The following is a 22,591-nucleotide window of genomic DNA, read 5'->3' on the forward strand; positions in this document are numbered from 1 at the left end:
GTACGGCATCAGGAAGGATTCTTTCTCGTGAGGATGAACATCATTTCAAAAAACTATCCAAAATATTTGATTTTTCGATAGACTCGTTGCTTATGAAAGACTCTGTATTTATATTAGTCTCTTTTTTACAAACTAAAGTTAAATTAAACACTTTTCTAGCTTTTCTGAACACAATGACAAATTTTTATTTTTCATATAATAGCATATTTTGCCATGTTTTTAGCATTAAGTCATTTGACTAAAGTGGTGTGATTACATATTTTTGGTTATATTACAATAGTTTTAACAGTTATCCAATTATTAATCACATGTTTTATGTCAATAATGGCAAAATATTTTATTTATGTTTAGTTATTTATTTTGGATTTTCTTTCCTTACAAATATTTTGTGGTTAAATAAAGTTTCAAGGTAACTGAATTCGCCAGCAATAAGTTGTCAAAACACAAAAGATGAAAGAATGTTAGGAATATGGCCAGGTTGTTGCTGGTCGGTCTCACCTTCCTCTTCACTCCTCCAAAATATGTGACACTTAAAAGGTTCCACTTTCCAATGGAAATACAAATTTTCGTCCTTCTCGTACTTATAGAATGCGGTTTGATGTAAATTCAAATTAATGTTACACGTATTTCTGGTACATGTCCACTCTGTAAACCACTCTTCAATGCCTTTTGAAAACTGCATTTAAAACCGTTACCTATATTAAATCATCATTACTCTTCTCATTTAAAATTTTCATTAGTTCAGTCATGGTAGAAACTGCTCCAGTGCAATGAATGATTTGTTGTCCAATTGAGGGGTTATGGAAGAAGAGCGTAACTCAGAAAACATAGTTTTGACATAATCAACAAAAACTATCTGTACCCCGCATCTCTTGCTGAAATATAACACTATTCATATATATTGTAGGGTAATGCTTTCTCTTGTGATTACAGTGAGTTCCTTGGTTAATGTTTAAATATCGTTCGAGAACAAAGCACTCAATTTTATTTAATTACGCTCTTCTTCCATAGAAGAGGCTTGAAAATACTGCAATACTGTTACCTTTCTATATTTCTAATATTTTCTATACGAAAGGGTAGATATGAGTCTATACCACAATAATGAAGATAATTACAATGTATGTTCTGCAATATATATATACTGTATATATAATATGTTCGTTTACTAAATTGTTATCACAACATTAAAATAATTAATCCCACTTATTTCACGATATCATTTTAACTGAAAGTACCTAGACTATAAGCTTACAAACACTATACCACTTTAAGTGATCTAATAACCTAACATAAACAACATCTAGAATCTTGTGAGGCCTATTGGAGTGTTTGCCTCTCATATCTGTCATTACAGTATCACCTGGTTTCACTAATTTTGTACAATTATCACTCGTTTCTTAGCTATTTTAAACAATGACAGAATAAAGGACTGGCATAAAAATTCTTCTCAGTCAAGATACTGTATACCTAAGAACATTCTCGGTGCTGTGGTTTTACAGTTGTTTGACGTTGCTTAATGGTCCTCCTCTCCAAATATCCCATAAGAAATGCATCCTGTTGGTTTTTGATTCCAGTTTCCCAAAATCCTCAATGGAAAATGACTTGTTCCTCTGTAGACATCTCGTATTTATTCTGCCAGCAACTGGCTTAAATGTTTTGCTGCTAATCTGTCAGAAATCTGGTCGTTCCTAAATGACCGACTGCTAGCCTGGATCTAACATTTTATAGCACTCCATACGCCTATATTATACTTACTTACAAATGGCTTTTAAGGAACCCGAAGGTTCATTGCCGCCCTCACATAAGCCCGCCATCGGTCCCTATCCTGTGCAAGATTAAGCCAGTCTCTATCATCATACCCCACCTCCCTCAAATCCATTTTAATATTATCCTCCCATCTACGTCTCGGCCTCCCTAAAGGTCTTTTTCCCTCCGGTCTCCCAACTAACACTCTATATGCATTTCTGGATTCGCCCATACGTGCTACATGCCCTGCCCATCTCAAACGTCTGGATTTCAAGTTCCTAATTATGTCAGGTGAAGAATACAATGCGTGCAGTTCTGTGTTGTGTAACTTTCTCCATTCTCCTGTAACTTCATCCCGCTTAGCCCCAAATATTTTCCTAAGCACCTTATTCTCAAACACCCTTAACCTATGTTCCTCTCTCAGAGTGAGAGTCCAAGTTTCACAGCCATATAGAAGAACCGGTAATATAACTGTTTTATAAATTCTAACTTTCAGATTTTTGGACAGCAGACTCGATGATAAGAGCTTCTCAACCGAATAATAACACGCATTTCCCATATTTATTCTGTGTTTAATTTCCTCCCGAGTGTCAAACGCCTATATTATTAGTACCTTAAATTCATTCTCCATTGACAAAAATAAATAGTAATACTGTATTTCTTTCAACATTTTTCCTGACCTACTTGTGTAAGCTTTGCCGTAATTTCGTCGTCGCTTGCTGGAATATTCTTCCATAGTTTGTTAAACCGTTTAATATCTTTCCATATGTAATTCATTTTCACTAATACTTTTAACATCAGAAAGGTTATATTATCTTCCGTTAGGAGAAAGAATAGATCAGAACATTCGCCAGACAACGCGAACACCCTTGCAATTACTTTCGCCGGTCCTCGAACCACAGTAGTGACATGGAAGACGGACGCAATTCAATAATACCTCTCTATCGCAATCTATTGGGGGTAAAGGCATAACATTGTGGTGGTTGGTAGAAACGCCGCCAAAGAACGCATATAGCCATTTTACGGATAAACACCTTAATTCGAATTACGCCCTTTTTCCAGCTAACTCCTCAATTTCGACTTCAAGCTGTAGGTTACGTGAGATGGATGATATTGCAATCCTGTGGCAGTTTATTACTATAAAGACCGTGTAGCTTACATCATCTTACAGTTTACAAAGCTCGGAAGGCGGAAGATAACAAGAACAATGTGTGAACTACGTGTGAAACTGCTTTCTTATTTTTAGAGGACGAGTGTTCCAAATTAAATTAAAAATTTAATCCATCTGAAATTGTTGCTAACTTTGAAATTCCTATACCTAGTGAAATACGATCAATATTTTCGAATGCTAATGTGGTCTTACATGTTTATGGAACGTGTTTATTAGCATTAGTCGGAAGAAAACTGGGTTTTAGAGCGAGAGAGTTGTTTGAATGGGGTTATTATATTTGGAACTTATTCGACAAATCTGACTATGGGAGGCAACTTACCCACACCCATATTTGTAACCTTGTATTTACACAAAATAAGTTTCTCGTGTATAATTATCATCAAAACAAAAGCGTACAATCTCCTTAAACTTGAATATAACGCCCACTTACAAGCAGAACACATTAAGTAAAAAATATTACATCTGAGAAAAAGGTATATGTAGTGTAGGCTACATAATTCATGTGTTTAAACGTAGAATTGGATAATAAAATACACATAAAAACAACTTGCTGAAGTAATATTTTATTCAGAACTTACTTTCAAACGCCTTTTTCTCAGATAAGTAATATTTTTGACTTGATGGATTTTGCTTGTAAACCTTCGAGATCATTGTGTGAGAATCGAATACAAAGTCGAGATTTGTGAAGCTAGTTTCTGAAAAACAGGCACATTTATCGCATTCATTACTATTTATTTTTTAAGTACTGAAACATTTTGTTATATTTATGTTCAATGTTGTTTATGTTCATATTTATAAATTCAGAACAAATATATGTCAATAAGATGTTTTTGTTTTATTTTGAAAGCCATTTTGCGATCCTCCTCAGCTCTTTTCACGACCCCCTGGAGATCACGATCCTGACTTTGGGAATCACTGTTCTAGAGAATAAGTGCATGCCTATTTCTAGACCAGCGGTGACCAAAACTCGAGCTGCAGTGATTACATGCGACAGACAGCCTATGAAGTAAGGAGACGGAGGAAAGGTACTTGGCATGAAAACTACAAACAGTGGTGGTTCCTGTACTAAAATCTTGATCAATCCCTCGGATAAAAATCTCAAGCTTTGCTGTATCAGTAATGTCACTGCTGTCATCAAGAGCCAGTGAATAATATAAGATTTTTCTTGCTTCTTTTTTTAACCTTCCTCTTGAATTTTCTAAATTCATCTCTCGATACTTGTCGAGAAATTTGTAGTTTTTCAAAATTAAAAACTTCTTATGAACAAGTTATTTAAGCTATTTTAACCATTACTCTTTTGAGAAATTCTGTTCTATTAAAAGGCTTTAGAGCACGAGATATTTCAAATCCCATTAGGTAGCTGACTTCCTTACATTTATTTATCTCATCTTTCTTTTCTTGGCTATGATTTAAGACATGTCATTTCCTGGCGTTTAACAGTTCGTTGGCACATAATATTGAATCAGTTTTTCTATAATATTATTATTAAATGAGTAACTAATAAATAGTTACCCTCATCTAAAGATTAAGAAGATTAAAATTGAGATAAAACCTAATAATTTTATTCTTCTAGAGAGAAGATCTAAAAATATCAATATTAATGCACGTACAGAAGAATTATAGAAACATATACTTAGTGGTCAGTAATAATAATAATAATAATAATAATAATAGTAGTAGTAATAATAATACATTATTCAGCGTGTCAATTAATGTTTCTATATATTCCTAATTGAACCGATGAGCAAAGTAAACATATTACATTTTGTCCGACAGAACAAAAAAAAAGTTTTCCTTCTCATTCTTTACGAAACCACCTCTTAGTGCTTGTAGAGACAGAGTTTGTAGAGCGACATGATACAGCCACCGTTTGTCTTCAGTACGTGAATGAAATACACAGCACTGTACAGGAAACTCCTCGTACCCGTTGGAATGTCTGTGATTACACGATGTAATCACGACGCCCGCTTTGGTCACCGCTGCTCTAGATTATAAGTCATAGAAATACGACATCTATTAATGAGATTATCTAGAATGAAGGGAAGGAATGTAGTTGAATTTTTATTCTAGTACAAAGACGAGATAAATTCACCTGGAAGCTTCTCATTCGCGAAAAGTGTATTTTTGTATGCCGTAAAACTACGTCACGTTTACTTTCTTTCAAAATATAGCCGTTCTTCAGATTTTTAGTTAGGAGCCGACTACTTATGGATATAACTACCCCACACCTTAGAATGACTTACCTTTATTTATATTCTCCTGTTTGTCGAGTTTGTTCTAACAACAAATGCTAAACCGAGATTGCTTCATGTTACAACACATTTAAACAAATACAATGATTCAGTAATCCGATATCCAGTGGAACAAAAGAATTCTTGGAAGGGACGCTACGTACGTATATTAGTACGTAAGGGGGACAGCGTTTGCCGAACGTTGGCTCTCCACCAGGGGCGGCTTTAGAGATAGTGCCGTTGTGCCATGGCACTACCAGATTACAGAAGGAAAAGGAGAATTCATATTTTCCGCTCAAAATCTGAGAGAAACAATTTACGCTTATACAAACTCTACTGTCAATATGATCTTTGCAGGGAAACACGTTTTAACCAGTGTTTGGAGGATGGATCTGTGCCAGGCACTACATCCCATAAGAAATATAATGGGATGCGCGCGCAATCTTCATGTTCGCTCGTCCTTTTCAGCATCTAAAACATGATCTAAAATGTGCCAGGCACAATTTGCCGCTGGCTTTTGCAATGCTTGTAAAACTGTATACATCCCCATTTTCTACGCCGGTCCCTTACTGCCTCTCACTCTGTCTGTCCTTCCGCTTTGCCGGAACAAGTTTCTTAGAGGGAAGACTGCAACAATAAGATAATAAAATCTCTCCCGGTTGGCTTGAGAAAGTTTTCACTTTATTATTTCTACAATAGTACCAATTGTAGTGTGAACGTGTTAAGTCGTGAGGTTGTCATCGTAATAGTGGTCGTGTTATCGTATTGTGTACTGTGAAAAAATGAATTCGGTTGGCGCTTTATTGAAATCTCCGCTTTTAACATTAACATATGAAAACAAACTTCGTGTTAAAGAATTAGGCGGACCTACACCGCACTTAAATATTCATCAAAACCAGCAAAGTGCTAAAGTTAACAGATCTCGTAAATTCAACCCAGATATTTATTTAAAAAACAACTGGTTGTGTGGATGTGATGCGGAAAATGCGTTCTTCTGTTTCCCGTGTGTTCTGTTCGGAGGTGAACTTAGCTGGTCAAAAGTGGGTGTGACAGATTTAGTACATTTATGGGGTAAAATAAAAACACATCTTAAGTCAAAGGTTAATATGAATAACGTCTTCAGTTTGCCTATGCTGGGTAAAGCGAACACTGAAAATCAGTTAAATTCACACTACAGACTCGCGATTGCAAAACACAATGAGCAAGTTGATAAAAAGAGATATGTGTTAAATTTAATAATAAATTGCATACGATTTAGCACTAAGAGGGCACGATGAACCTGAGGAGTTGTATTTGCAAAATAGACAACTTCAACAAAAAAATGATGAATTTATTTTCAAGTCAGAAGAATCGGCGAATGGGTTTTATCTATCGCGCATATTAACCTGGTCAACAAAAGTGCTCAAGTGCTCCAGTTGTATAAATTTGGTGAGTGATTATTATTATTAAGTTATTATTATTATTATTACTATTATTATTATTATTATTATTATTATTATTATTATTATTATTATTATTAGAGACGAGAATTTCATGCACTATAAAATCCCAAAATATGCATGCATTCATGCACTATCTTACAATGAAATATGCATGATCAAGCGAAAAATACATTAAAATATGCACTTTTTTTTCGTTTCAAATGTCGTATTTCACTTCACTTTTTTGCACAGTTAAAAACCTAACACATTTTTGAATTGGTTTCTGTGAGGTTCCTGCACTTGTCAGTCAATATGTTTTTGTAGGCAGAAAATGACCTCTCTATATTGCAAGAAGTTACAGGTTTAAACTTGAATGAACATATTTGTGACAGTGTCAGGTCAAATTTTTCATTCAAGTTTTCGCCACAAATGACCTTCTTCACTGAACAAAAGAATCCGCAGTCCGGGTTAGCATTTATGACCCTGTCCAATTTGTTTTTCGCCGCTACATCCACTTTCCCACGGGCATAACTGAGGGATCTATGAAATTCTTTGAAGATTCTTTCTTTTGTTGCATTCTTGCAGTATGTGAAACAGATGCGACATGCTGGTCGACTTGAAATTTTTTAGTACATTTCATCTGAAATTATAATAGACCTTACGGTTACCTAGATACGATTTAAAAACGGACATCGTAATTTAATAATTATTTTAAACAAGTTTTGTAATTTTTTTACAAAGAACAATTGTCATATAAAATATTCGGAAACAGAACAGCATTGCTTAACTCTTTACTCCAACAGTCGCAAAATACATCCTCATCTGACCTAATAAAATCTTTTCCTTTACTGTAATCCACTGTGCAAAGAGTACACTTTTGGAATCTTTAAATTGGAAACATATTAGAACCACATTAACACGCGCAAACAAAATAAACAATCACATTAACAACTTACGATATTCACACACTGCAAACACAGTTTAATGATAATTCCAATTTTAGAAGAATCTAAATTGCTACTAGTACTAGAAAAGGAAGAGAATTTACAACCTCCATGAAAGAGAATGCTTTTGACCTAAATTATTTGTCGGCAATTTCCTTGAACCCTCTATATTTCCTCTCTACTTACTATTCTCAAAATATCCAACGTAATAAATTCATTTATGACACGCAGTGTATAGAGGGTCGTCGGTAAAGTGTTGTAAAAGTGGACTTCCGTCCAGGGAAAGGTCTTCTAACACCTTATTGTGAAAATCTTAACATTTTATTTAATTTTTCTGTTATTTAGGTTTTTTTTCTTTTTCTTCTTCAATCCTGATTCCTGAAGCTAAAATATGGGACATAAAATCGAGAAACTGAGGTGTCCACATAAAACCATTAAAACATGCATTTGAACTGAATGTAATCTATATTATATGCATTATTAAGCTAAAAATTACCTAAATATGTATTATGGATGTTTTTATCCATAAAAAGTCGAAAACATGCAAATATGCACGGGAAAAGTACACATATTTGGAACCGGGAAGTAATGAAACGGATAAGTACTAAGTTTGACCTATGTCCTATGTTCCTATAAAAATATGCATTTGCAAGGAATTCTTGTCTCTAATTATTATTATTATTATTATTATTATTATTATTATTATTATTATTATTATTATTATTATTGCTTATTTCTTGTCTTTGGTTTAGACCATAGGCGGATCCAGGGAGGAAATAGTAGGAAAAAGAGTTACCCTCCCCCTTAGGGTATCCTGGATCTACCACTGATTTTGGCACTAGGCATTAAATATGTATGAGCCGCCACTGCTCTCCACCCTGGCAATCCGGGTCCGAAACCCTGCGATTTTGTTTTCGTAGGTATCCCCGTTTACCCTACAGACATTCCACCATTTCTCAATTATTTATTATTATGTGGTACACTGGCTCGCAAAACTTTTGTCCGATATACTGTACAGTTTTTCTCGTTCTTAAGTTGGTATCTGTACTCACTCTAGGACAGTAGCGTAGGTGGCAGGTAGTCTCCCCGCCAATGACGTTATAGTTACTTACCCGCAGGTAACAAATCACTCGTCCTCACAACAGAAAGGTTGAACCAAGGTGGGTTTACTTAGTGGTCTAGTGATCTAGATAAATTTAATAAACACGGAATTATGTAGCTCCTTCCCACGCCACGGTTCTTTGCGCTATAATGCGCCTATAGCTTAGTTTTCTCTGGCTGTTGTCATGGTAATAACACTACGCTAATAAAATTACATTGATTAAATGTGGCACTAACAATCAATAGATTAATATTCTAAAAAAATCAGTAAATAATTTTATTAAGACAAATTTTTATGGGTATGTGCATAATTTAAAACTTGATTGTCAGTTATATCCCGTAGGATATAGAAGTTTAATTTATATTTTGCACACATAAAAAAAGGTTTGCATATTACTCTCATATAGTAATGGAACGAAAATGTGGATAACGAACTAAAAAATAAGCAAAGCATATAGAAATAGCAAATGTCTGTGCTTTCAGCACCAAACATGGTATTGGAACCATATCTGATACAACAAAGATGTGTAGATGGAGGAATTGTTCAGTTGAAAAAATATAGGTTGCAATATGCGCATGCTAGGTAGCATACAGTATTTTCCAGTATGTGGATATATTGCTGGGAAATCAAATTCTCTTCAATTTTACACAGAGTTCCTTCTCATAGCCTGGAAATCCATCCCCAAATAGCGACAGAAATACGTCTACTGCGTTGTGTTGATGTTACATAATTCTGGCTGGAACCTTGTGGACCAAATACCACTAAATACCTGAATAGGCCCATGACTGGTGTTTGAGAAAATCTTTTAATCTGAAAATATTACAGTTTCCCATGGATATTCATAATATTCTTGTCAAAACGCGATGTGATCTATTCTATGTTTATGATCCAATATGTTTTAAACATTTCGGTGCAAAATAGATTCAATATTTTATTTCTGTCGGTTACATATGCCGTTATTGCTCTAAAAGTTGTCTTTGGTTCGATTGGCTAGGTATATACTTGCAACTCAGAGTTCAAATACCTCCCTTCCCAGGACGACATATGGAGTGGGATATGTAGACATATTGCCAACATAATATCTCACAAAGCTCACTTCCACATTATTTCATAGGACAAAAGTTTTGCGAGCCAGTGTACTATGTAGATCGCCTCCAATGGTGTAGTGCGGAAAGATATATTATACAGTAGTTACGTCGCGTTACTCCGAGAATGGGACACTTAGGTGAAAGGCATAAGTCAAACACTCGTCATTAGGTGAAATTAATACTAGTAGGAATGTTCTTGGCTTGCGGTGGAGCTTTGATGTATGAACTTCAGCACATTTAATTGAGATGATAATGAAAATTATTTATTACTACGAATTTTATAACACTGTTAAGAGAACACCGAGATGAAATTTCAATTTTCTGAACTAATAAAGCTAGAAATCAGAAATTTTTGTACAGTTATTAAACTCCTTATAAATAGTGTTATCAAATTTCATTTAATTTGTTTCAAGAATGTGTAAATTATTAACATTTTTTAATTTAAATTTTTTTCGAGAAATTGTTATTATTCCTACAAATTTTAACATTTTAGTCGGAAATATCATTTTTGTAACTTTCAAACGCACCCAAATCATAACTTACTATCCAGTGTTTTAATTTCTTTTATCCCCACAAAAATCATATTATCATTCCCTCAAACACTGGCTTTGGAGATAATATTTTATTTTTGAAATTCTAAATGTTGGCCAAATATCAGAACAACTGCGTTTGTTGAAACAGCATGACTTGAAGGGTCTTGGAGGAATTCTGTTGGAAGATGTTCAGCAACCTCTGCCACATTGTGATGAAGCCGCCAAGGCTTTGCAGAATGAGATCATATACATCTCACGACCGATTGACAAGAAGAAGATTGTGTTCTACAACAAGACAGCAGCTCTGCCTGTAGAAGTGGAAGTTGAGAACATAGATGACTGAAGATAGAGGAATATCTGGAGAAACAGGGAATCTGCTCCATGCAAGATCATGAACCCAAGAAACCGTTACCCCACAAGCGTAAGAAACCGAACCAACGCAAGAAGCAGCTCAAGCCGCGAGACAACGAGCACTTGGCTGACGTTCTGGAAACCTACGATGACAAGTGAAGATCGGCTAAGTAAGAGTGGGATTATTTATTGTGACGTTGGTAGAGGAGACTGATGCTATTGACTGAACACGAAGACAGGTAGACAATGCGGAAGTACGCAGTTTGTGCACTGTGTGCGACTGGAATGATGACGAAAGGATGTATGTTGTATCTTGTGTAATTGATGGAACTTACAACTTTGTTTTAATATACTGTGTCAATAAAGGTATAGTAATGTTTTTCCTTATTATCAATTCTAAAAACAGCCAAAAAATTAGCAACTCATGCAAACAATTAATATTCACAAAAATTAGAAACTTAAAGAAAATCCTAATAGTACGTTTTGTTACACACATATTAAAGAAGTTTCACAAAAGAACCATTAATGCAGTACACATTTTGTAGGACAAATAGCATTTTAAGCGAAGCAAATTGTGCGAAAAACAAAAGCGGACAAAAGTGAATTCGATATCTAAATCAGCGTTTTTCTACCTTTTTCAACATGTGGCACACCAAAGGTGTAATTCAAAATCCCGCGCCATACTCATATAATCGAAACCAGTGGTTTCCAACCGGGGGAGGATTTTAAGGGTTTTAGGAGGGAATATGTTTACTGGATGTTGATTTGTGCAGCTTTCGCTGAATGTTGACTCTTATGGACTCACTTTTTTTACTACTTTTTTCACTTTTATTCTTCAAATTTTTTATACAATCTTTACTATTTTCATTTTCTCGCGGCACACCAGTGAATCATTCGCGGCACACTAGTGTGCAACGACAAACCGGTTGAAAATTGCTGTTTTAAATTAATACAAACACATGCATATACTTTTTCAAAATGGCCGTCGAAATATGCAATTTGAGGAGCATAAATGCATTAACATTATCACAGAGCTTCCTTGGACCATAAAAATAGTTATGCTAAAAACTAAAATTTTGATTTTTTTACTCAAAAATAACAAATTTTCGCTTAGGTGTAGGCCTACACTTAATTTTAAACCTAAACACTGACGAAAGTTCCGCAGGTAATAGCTGACCAAGATGAAAATGTTTTTGTCATCTGTTTGTTTATGAACTACCGTGTTAATGCAAGTATTATTATTATAAACACAACTTCAGTAGCTAAATCGAAGGACTTCTCAAGAGTACACACATTTATCTAGTGAATATTTCTACTCTTTAACATAACTTCGTGTAGAAATTGATACTTCATTTTAATTTTTTGGCAAATTGTTAATGGGGATGGACTGTCGTAAATGGGAAGTCAAACTGAAATGTTAAAAGCAATTAGTGTTTCATATAGATTTATATCCGTATATTGAAAAAGGTTCAGCATTCCTTAAGCAATAATTATGATAGGAATCGAGAAAATTCAATAATAGGTATTTTCTGGAGAAGTATATACACTGGACGACATCAATTTGCTTTGTGTTTGTGTAGTAACATTGCTAATTGTGCAGTAGTGAAATGATACGCAAGGACTGTGGGGTGTTATGAATAATACGAGAAACTTGTCAATGAAAACACGCGATCCATTAAGATTACATCAGTAATATAGAATGTGGAGACAATCATGAAATTCCTCAGGCAAAGCATTCGCTATGAAATCCATGCTACGATTTCATCATGCAAGTTACATGCAAAAGGAACAACTGGATAATACGCACGGCAGACCAATATCGATAGTCGACTCTACTCGCTGGCCACTAGTCACCGGGCCGTACCGAGCCGTATCAAACAAAATATAATCGAAATGGTGGTAGTCAAATTCGCGACTATATTCTTAAATAATTCACTCCATTAGTCAAGTTCAAGGTTTTATGTAGTACAACGGCGGTTTTTGTGAATGCATTAAAAGAAAATGAAGATGTATTAAGATAATAAACTAGGTTATCACAAGGAAATTAACAGGACAAAGGTGTGTTTCACGGAATACAATTAAAATGACGGAAAGTAAATTTCCGGTTAATGTTCGCCAAAGCGTAAAGTACGTAATTATGACGGCGTTGCTGTTTTATTTCTGGCCTATGGAAAAATACTTAGCCTTTTACGAAAAAAAAATTTAAGGACCATGAAATTATTCACCGCTTTCATTATAGGCCTATTATTTTTTAACCAAAGCTAATCTAACCTAACCTAACCTAACCTATCCTATCCTAACCTAACCTATCCTAACCCAACCTAATTTATTCTAAACTAACCTAACCCAACCTAACCTATCCTAACCTAACCTATCCTAACCTAACCTATCCTAATCTAACCCAACCTATCCTATCCTAACCTATCCTATCCTAACCTAATCTATCCTAACCTAACCTATCCTAACCCAACCTAACCTAACCCAACCTAACCTATCCTATCCTAACCCAACCTAACCTATCCTAACCTAACCTTACCCAACCCAACCAAACTTAACCTAACCCAACCTAACCTAACCTTCTCCCATTCCTCGACCTCATATCACTTATCACATGCGGCTCGCGACAGGATATTGCCTGTCTGCGCATGCGCGGACTTGGCTAATAAAAACCTAAACTAACCAAACCTAACCTTCGTATATCCAAGGTCTGTAACCGGAACAAGAAGGGATCTCAATCATTTAATCTTCAATGTACACGCGAAAATAATTTCAAGGATCACGCTTCCACTGCATGAGAGGTCCGCGCATGCGCTACAGCAAAACTGTTTCTGTCGCGAGCCTCTCATCTAAGCCACTCGTCATAATTTACCCGCAATATTTGCGCAAATACACCTTGTACCTAACAGTGGTGCTTAACATTTAATAAAAAAAACAAATATAGCAAAACTGTTTTGTCTCGAAACTCTCATCTAAGTCATGTAATAAGTTTCAAACAATTATAAAATACGATAATTTGGTCCAGGGAGCATCCGTTTTTGATGCAAAGATAATTCGTTTGGCTTGTTTCTTAAATGAAATTACGAAATGGCGTTCCTGTGCTTAAGTCACGTAATCTACTTGCAATATATTTGCGCAAATATACCTTGTAGCTAACAGTGGTGCTATCTCTCAGTAATGTTCAGAACGAAGGAGGCACAGAAAGAAAATAAACAAATTTCTCTCTCTAATGACGCCACACACCAACATCGTGTTCTTATGTTGGCGAGATTGTGTATTTAGTAAAATTTGGCGCTAAACGTAACGGCACGGTTCAATGATACCGTGGGAATTCTCCAGTATAGCGCATGCAAAATACTATGGTCCAAAGAGAAAAATTATGAAGTTTGACGCACACTTTCGAGGATTCTTGTTACAAAAATAAAGAAGTAGGCCTAACTTATAAACGGTGACATAAATTTACTTTATGACCTTACTTACTTAGAAATGGCTTTGAGAGAACCCGGAGGTTCATTGTCGCCCTCACATAAGCACGCTATCGGTTTCTCAAATCCATTTCAATATTATCCTCCCATCTACATCTCGGCCTCCTCAAAGGTATTTTTCCCACAGGGCCCACAACTAACACTCTATATGCATTTCTGCTACATGTTTTGTCCATCTGAAACGTCTGGATTTAATGTTCCTAATTATGTCAGGTGAAGAATACAATGCGTGCAGTTCTGCGTTGTGTAACTTTCTCCATTATCCTGTAACTTCACAACTCTTGGCCCCAAATATTTTCTAAGAACCTTATTCTCGAACACCCTTAACCTCTGCTCCTCTCTCAAAGTGAGAGTCCAAGTTTCACAACCATACAAAACAACCGGTAATATAACTGTTTTATAAATTCTAACTTTTTAAGGGCAGACTGGATGACAACAGTTTTTTTTAGTAGATTATTTTACGACACTGCATCAACATCTTAGGTTATTTAGCGTCTGAATGCGATGAAGGTGATAATGCTGGTGAAATGAGTCCGTGGTTCAGCACTGATAGTTACCCAGCATTTGCTCATATTGGGTCGACGGAAAACCCCGGAAAAACCTCAACCAGGTAACTTGTCCCGACCGAGATTCGAACCCGGGCCACCTGGTTTCACGGCCAGACGCCCTAACCATTACTCCACAGGTGTGGACTGACAAAAGTTTCTCAACTTAATAATAGCAGGCATTTCCCATATTTATTCTGCGTTTAATTTGCGCTCGAGCGTCATTTATATTTGTTGACATTATAGCCTACCTTTAGAAATTTCATCAATTTATTAAAAATTAAAAGCTCATTACAAATCGTCAATTCCAACAATACAATGACAATCACTGTTCTCATGGAGATAATTAAATAAATTTTGAAATCTAAATTTTCCACAATATTCTTCCACCGAAAACGTATTAGTCTAAGATTGGGGCATGAAAAGTGACTATACGTCCAAAACGCTCTACAATTGTAGCTAGTCTTTTTCATTGTCGAGCTCAGTGGTTGATTCAAAGAAGTAGCCTTATCTGTAGAAGCAGAGTGTAATGAAGAGGAATATAAAAAAAACCCTGGATGCAGTCTTTCATTGAATATCTGAACATTTTTCTCTTTAATGCGAAGTTTAAATATTTTGTCTCCTCTTTCAGTAACTGGAAATAGTCCATATCATAGGAATTACATAGAAAACGAGCAAAGATATGTGGACAAGTTATTTGGTCTCTGTATACAAATATTCTTTGTTTTCCATGATCATTTGGTAGCACTGTTCGCAATTTCTGGAAATGTTCCTTCAGCTTTTGATCTAAAGGACGCTTGGCAGGTATCTCACCGAAAACGTCTGCTGGAAAACGTAACACAGTGAGAAATCCGCATTTATACTTTTTCACTTTTACTCTTTTATTCTTTTCCTTTCGAAATTTGCTGTATCAACCCCCATTTTGCTAAATATTTTCAAGAACAGTGAGCAGAATGCGGTTGGATTGCCAGATTGGTTTGACAGAAATTCGTAATAATTTCTTTGAAAGCCTCCTTTCAGATGCAGAAATCGCCCAATATTTTAATTTTACGTTTTACACTGTCTTCTATTTTAGTGGTAGAGAGAGTATAATTCCAAAATTCCAATAAAATATTCCGTAAATGCTACTTTCTCCTGCTCCAGAGGAACGATCATCTGCTCTGATCTTGGATAATTTCATCTAGCGAGCACTACGATATCAGTAAATTGAAAAGAATGTTCGGTAGTTTAACTTTGCATCGCTAAAAGCAACCATGGTATCTTGTGAATAATTAACCTAATTTATATTTCCTCATAAGTGTCGGAGTGGGGATGGGAAAGCCCTTTTCGAATACACGTGGAGGTGTAACATTGTGGTTTAACCTAGGAGTAATTCACGTGGGTTGCATTCTGGTATAAGTTATTACGAGAAAATAATTGATTGAGGGATCGAAAACCTATGTCATGCCAAATAGCAATGAATGAATGAATGAATGCTAGCCATGATGTCCATGTTGGACAAAGACCTCCTGTGCTGGGTGGGTCATGGATACTCGCTTGGTGAGCCAGTCCAGGCGAAATATAGACTCAAAGAAAAACGAAAGAAAAAAAAAAAAAAAAAACATTTAAAAATTACACGGAGTTGCCATCCGTCCAAATTTCACTCACAAAAATTTCTAATAGTCCAAAAATTTTCAAATCGCCTGGAGTAAAAATTAGTCGCCAACAGGACTCCGGAGTAGCCCAATCTGGAAATCCTAGAACGTGAACGCAAAGCAACTGTACACACGTCATCTCTGGAGTACAGAGGAAAACCATATATCTACAAAACATGAATTTTCTCACATCACTTAACAGTTTTGATATGCTGGGAACATGACTCAGTACTACGAGTGTATTTCACGCCTGGCGGGTCCTGTCGGCACCCAGGTACTATTTTTCGAGGACGGTAGGCGTCAGGAAACTTTCTGATTTCATATTATAGTAAAATTTTGTGTACTTATAACAAGTTATATTTTATTAATATTTAAACAATTTGATGGATTGGTATCGGCTACTCTAGGAACTTAACAACATCTTTATCTAGATATGTATTTTCTATATGATGATATTATTTTTTTAAGCCTGCAGAATCCTCCGTCGTGGTTATTACTTAATTTTAAGTGTTCGATCACCAGTGCCGGAGCAAATTTTTCGCCCTTAATAATAAATAATTATCTATTTTAGTCAGAAATTTCCGTTAAGTATTCCTGCAGAAATAGTGACGGTCATGACGATGGTAATGATGATGTTGTTGATGATGATGATGATGATGATGATAATGAAGACGGCGACGACGACGACAAAAACAACTACTGCTGGTACTACCAAAATCCTCTGCCAGGACACTTTTCTGTTTAGAAATATACTACTGCTCAGTAGAGATGAAATTTTCTTCATACTCATATCAGCCAAGTGTTTGCTTTGTAATACTGCACATACTGTGTGTATTTGATCTTAATTTAAATTTCTTTGTTTCAGGATAAACCAGACAAGAGACTATTATAAGTATATTGTTGATAACGTTAATGGGTAAGTATAGACTATGTTAAGTGTGTGAGCATTACTATTAGTTCTTTTTCTTAAGTGGTACTATTTTTAACACAGGATGAGCTTTACACTTAATGTAGAAACATAATAAGCATTAGAGGGTTCTGGCATACCTATTTCCGTCGTGAATTTACAGGATTGTTTCCGATCTCTGATAACAAATTTGAATGACATCATGTGCGTCAGGAGTCACACGACAGCTGTGATGTGAGGTGACAGACCAGTAGTGAGTGATCTCATAGTCAGAGTGCACGGCGACTCACAGCAGAAATTCCCAAGAAAATCGAGCCTTTTTGGGAGGGGCAAATTACGACCCTTTCTAATGCCAAGTATAGTTAAGTGAAAATAAAAGAAGCCTGCAATAAACGAGGTTTTCTTACTTCCAAGAAAGACATCTTCTGTGTACTTAATAAGATTGGTAAAGCTCGAATTGAATTAATTTGTATCATCTCGTGGAGTGCGGCGACTTGTGACGGGGGTGGATTTGCTTGCTTTTTCCACTCTGGAATTAATCCCATCCGAGCTTTGCCAGTCTTATTAGATACACAGAAGATGCCTTTCTTGGAAATAAAGAAACCACGTTTTTTCAGGCTCCTATGATTTGGCATAGGAAAGGGTTGTTATGTACCCCTCCCAAAAAGGCTCCATTTTCTTGGGCATTGCTACTGTGATACACCGTGCACACTGATTATGAAATCATCACTACTGGTTTGTCACCTCTCGCCGCAATTCAGCTGTCGGTGTGATTCTTGACGCACATGACGTCATTCAAATCCGTTATCAGAGATCAGAAACAACCCTCTGTATTTATAACAACATTAAAATAAGAACATAGCAATTTATTCCTATTCATAGTGTCTAACTTGAAATTGTAGGTTTGTTGTCTATGACAAGTAATAATAATAATAATAATAATAATAATAATAATAATAATAATAATAATAATAATCATCATCATCATAATTATATATATATATATATTTACTATTTTACCGCCTACTACTGCCAATAATAAATTGTGACATATGATCATTTTTATATGCTCGCAGAATATGAAGACCTTCCATCTTGTGTAGTCAAAACTGTTAAAACGTATTATCTTACAATTTTAAAATATCAGCTTAGTTCCTGTTTATAATATAAATATCTTATCTCAGCTGTCTAAAGAAACAGAGATAGTGATTTTTTACATAAAGTTCTTAGAAAACACTCTATAGATAGTCTAAGGAACTCTGTCTACAGTCCAGAGATCATAAGACAGTCTCTCTATAGGATATCTCATGAGGAATGTAAAATACTTCAGGATAATGTAGTTTGGGTTAACCTACATCGATTTAATCTCATTACGTATGTCCGAAATGTAACGGTTGGGAAGTTATTGATGGACGAACTTTCAAATGGAGAGAGCTATTATAGACGTATTTCTGGGTTTTAGAACATTGTGAAAAGGCCTATGATACATTATTGAAAATACAATTAAGTTTATTTCATAATAAAGTAAAAACTGAGTAATAAAATAAAATAATTACACAAGACAAATTACTAAGATTGCCCTTCTTATGGACTCCATGAATCGTAAATTCTTATCAAGTGCCCGTACCGGTTCTGTTTCCGACCTCAATGAAACACTTGGTACATTGCCAGTTTTAGATAACATCCGGTAAACAGGGAAAACACACAGCTAGACGGAACCCCTCGATTGGGAAAACGTCGCCTATATTCCTCAACAGCAGCCATTGCATAGCCATCACAAAATTCATAAACAAAAAGCATGCCTGTATATTCACTGTGCAAACATTAAGTGAACGTGTATTCAGTTGTGTATTGCGCAGGTGTTGTGCAGCTCAGTTGCTGCCGTGTGCGGAAGATCTGGCGTAACACGTCAAATATAGTACACAGAACCACAAGACCTTCCAGTATTTCTCCCCTTAACTACTCCCCAACAGTTAGACCTCGGACATACAGTAGGTGTATCAGGTTAAATCGATGTAGAATAATCCAAACTACATTATGCTGAAGTATTTTACATTCCCCCTGAGACACTCTGTATAGTTTGAATATGGGTAGAGTGAACCGTAAGTAATATCATCAATTTCAGGGGGTTATTCTTTGAGATACTTCAAACAAAAAAGTTGAATACAATTTTGCTCGTTTTTTCCTTCTTTTTCGAGATAAAAATTATTTTATATGAAACCTTTCACAGCGTGTTTTGGGAAGGCCATTGAGTTCATTTTCAATACGCTCAGTCAATTTAAGAGCGCAGTGTATTATGATAATAGATCATTGAAAGAATTTTGATTTTGTCCTTAGATCTGCAGAAATACGATTCGAACAAATGTAACTTTTCGTTCCGAAAATGCATTTTTCAATGTTACATTAAGACGCACAGTACTTGTTTTATATGAAGAATGCTTTATACCCAGTTTACGCGGAGAACATTTCTTTAGACCGCTTGAAAAATCACATTTTGCTAGTCTTTGGACATATTCCTAAAAATAATGGCGATGTTTATTTTACAGATGTCTGCGAACAACACAAAAATACGGCTAATTAAATCAAAAGGAAGACCGCATTTATCTGACAAAAAATTAGGAACGTTACTAAATTGTTGTCACAAACATTGGGCCAGATTTAAATCAAATTATAGAAAATCGGAAAGGAAACTCAATATACAGGGACATCATTTTATTTTTATTTCAATTTTTATTGCACCTGAGTTTTTTAATATACTTCACTCCCACCCCTTTTACTAATGAAGTTCAACCGTCTTCCACACAGATCAAAGACCGCCTTACGGTCATAGTAAACAGTACGTTCCAAAAATATGTTCGCGTTTTCCAGTGACTAAAGAGCTTTGAATATTGAATCATTTTCGCACAGGTACTGTCTTCCATTTGCCTACGTCTTATTCCGGTTTACCCACCAGCTTTTATTCGCCAGCTAGAGGCTGGGCTGTCTTAGCTCTTTTGTGAGAACATTAATTTCTGTTAGGAATTGGACGTCTACGTAATATTATACAACTGTTTAAAATAACTTAAATAAAAGGGCCTCGTTAAGTAACTAACTGTCACGTGATTTCCTCCATTTTTACGACCCTACGACATAACCAGTTGGATGGACAGTAGATAGCATGTCTGAATAATTTTATCTTTTCGGATCGGGCAGAAGTGAAGATTGAATTTACAGTACGTAAGGTACTCTTTATAGAGTAGGTACAGAATTATTTCAACATGAGTTACTAGTTACGAAGGACGAAACTGGTAATTCGGATTAGGTACAATAGTCTATAATGCGATAATATCCACATTAGAACTGAAGTCTGTGTCGAAATGAACGGCCACCATTTTCAAAAATGTGTTTAAATATCCATATTTAGCCTATTTATTTTTCAATTTAACTTCATTCTCTATATTGTATGCTAATGTACTCTAGACAGTATAATATACACTACATAATGAATACCTCCACATGGACAGCTCAGTTCGTGAGTAAAAACACTCGCTGTTAATATTATACTGTATTTTGATTAAACAAAAACCTAATGAAAATGATCAAACTCAAAAGCGTGATATTTCCAAGTTTACGTAAATGGATGAACTACTTTTCTTCCCTCCTATACTTAGTAAAGTGATTTATTTGTATATTACGTCAGTATCATCGAACTCCAGTCGTGGAAGGGGGTAGCAAACGGCGCTGATCCAAAGGTATAGCCAGGTTAATATTAAAAATGTTTGTAAAAATAAAATGATGTCCCTGTACAATGAGTGCACACATTTCTTAGGACATTCCACCACTTGAAACAAAGAATCGCTGCTATTATAAAGTAAAAATACAGAGATGAACAAAACTAACTGCCACTCTCGCTCGCTGTGTTCGTTGCATTTGTCTTTCGAGTCTCGTCTCGTCATTCTCGAGCGCTTCGAGTCTGGCTCATCATTCTCGAAATAGCATTTGGTCGGCGTGGAAAGATTTCGTAACTTTGAATAACATATATCATTGAAATAAATAACATTATAAATGTTTAAATGAGACCAAAAGACAAAACATAACTGTATCTTATTTAACAAAATGTTCTAGTTCTATTATATGATATTACTTATGGTTATATAAATAGAAAGGAAACCATTCTTAAATAAATTCGCATTTCTAAGAAACATAAAACATAAAGTTATTATTTTTTTACTTGAGATTGCAAACTTGATCTCAAACATATGAAAAGAAAATTCCTAGCTCTTTAATAAGGGCCTAGTAATTAAATAAAGACAGGAGAACGGATTATTATACACTGAGAGGTAGAGATGATGTTTCAAATAGGCCACTTCATTATTTATACATTTATAATAGTTGCCAAAGTAGATAAAAGTTCAGTCAGGTATTAACAACTGCGGCAATTCAAGGCTACTTGACGTTCGGGACTTCGGGAGTGATCAATCTCGACGTCTCGAAACACTCACAAGCAGTCTTTACGTCAACGACGCGACGTATACAACATTGTCGTGCGGGTTTTCGGCTTTGTGGGCGCTGTTAGTCTTGCTTTCTCGATCGTTATTCATCTCTAAGGGTCGTATTCATAGACGAGAGTTTGGACCAAAGTTGACTTTGGAAAGTACAAAGTCACCATTTTCCTATTCACTGTCGACACTTTGACGAAAGTAAACTTCAATCGTGACTTTACTTCGAAGTCGCCGAAAATCTAGACTTTGACTTTGACTTTCGTTCGTGGACATTAGGAAAATGACTGATATTTGGGAAATTGTTGAATTTATCGAGAATATTGAAGACATCTAAGAGATTATTAAAGCTGCTCATTTTTTTTTAATTTTATTTTTTTAAGGTGGTTATTTAACGACGCTGTATCAACTACGAGGTAAGCTGCTCATGTTCCTTAGCGTATTATTATAGGTTATAAATTCAAATCAAGGTATAGATTTGATAAACAAACGGTATTAAATATCCTCGTCATGTTTCAACTTTCATTGATGAATAATCAAAGAGGATTATCTGTTCCACCAATACATAATACAATTTATTTCATCGCGATTTTACTCTATAGGTAAGGATTAATAGCTTAATATTAATGTTTACTATTTAATTCTATAGAGGATAGGTTATACAGTTGGAAATGCAGTCATCATAATAATGTTTTCTGCATATTGATTTCAGATAATTTTTAAGTAATTTCTGCACACATACAGAGAATGTCTCTTTCACAGTCTGTCATTGGTGGAATCTTATCTTCAATATCTTCACAACAACATTATTTTACAATGAAATAATTTCAGAGGTTAATGTGAAACTAGCGTAACTACAATAGATGTTTTATTCACAACAAAATTCTTAACAGGCAATACTATTTCAGAAAAACTATACCATCATGTTTTGTAGTTATGAATTGTGTTATATACAAGA

At 35.3% G+C, this 22,591-nt stretch overlaps 1 protein-coding gene across 2 annotated transcripts in view; it reads left to right on the forward strand.

Moving 5' to 3' along the window:
* LOC138713657 (gamma-glutamyl hydrolase-like) overlaps positions 1 to 22,591 on the forward strand; it is a 104,379-nt gene that overhangs the window by 59,657 nt on the left and 22,131 nt on the right. For both annotated transcript variants that reach the window (XM_069845921.1, XM_069845922.1), the window contains exon 3: positions 17,114 to 17,164. In XM_069845921.1, coding sequence (XP_069702022.1) covers positions 17,114 to 17,164 — 51 coding nt within the window. The remainder of the gene's footprint in view (positions 1 to 17,113; positions 17,165 to 22,591) is intronic.

This window comes from Periplaneta americana, chromosome 14, assembly GCF_040183065.1.
Source record: "Periplaneta americana isolate PAMFEO1 chromosome 14, P.americana_PAMFEO1_priV1, whole genome shotgun sequence".
Classification (NCBI taxonomy): Eukaryota; Metazoa; Arthropoda; class Insecta; order Blattodea; family Blattidae; genus Periplaneta; species Periplaneta americana.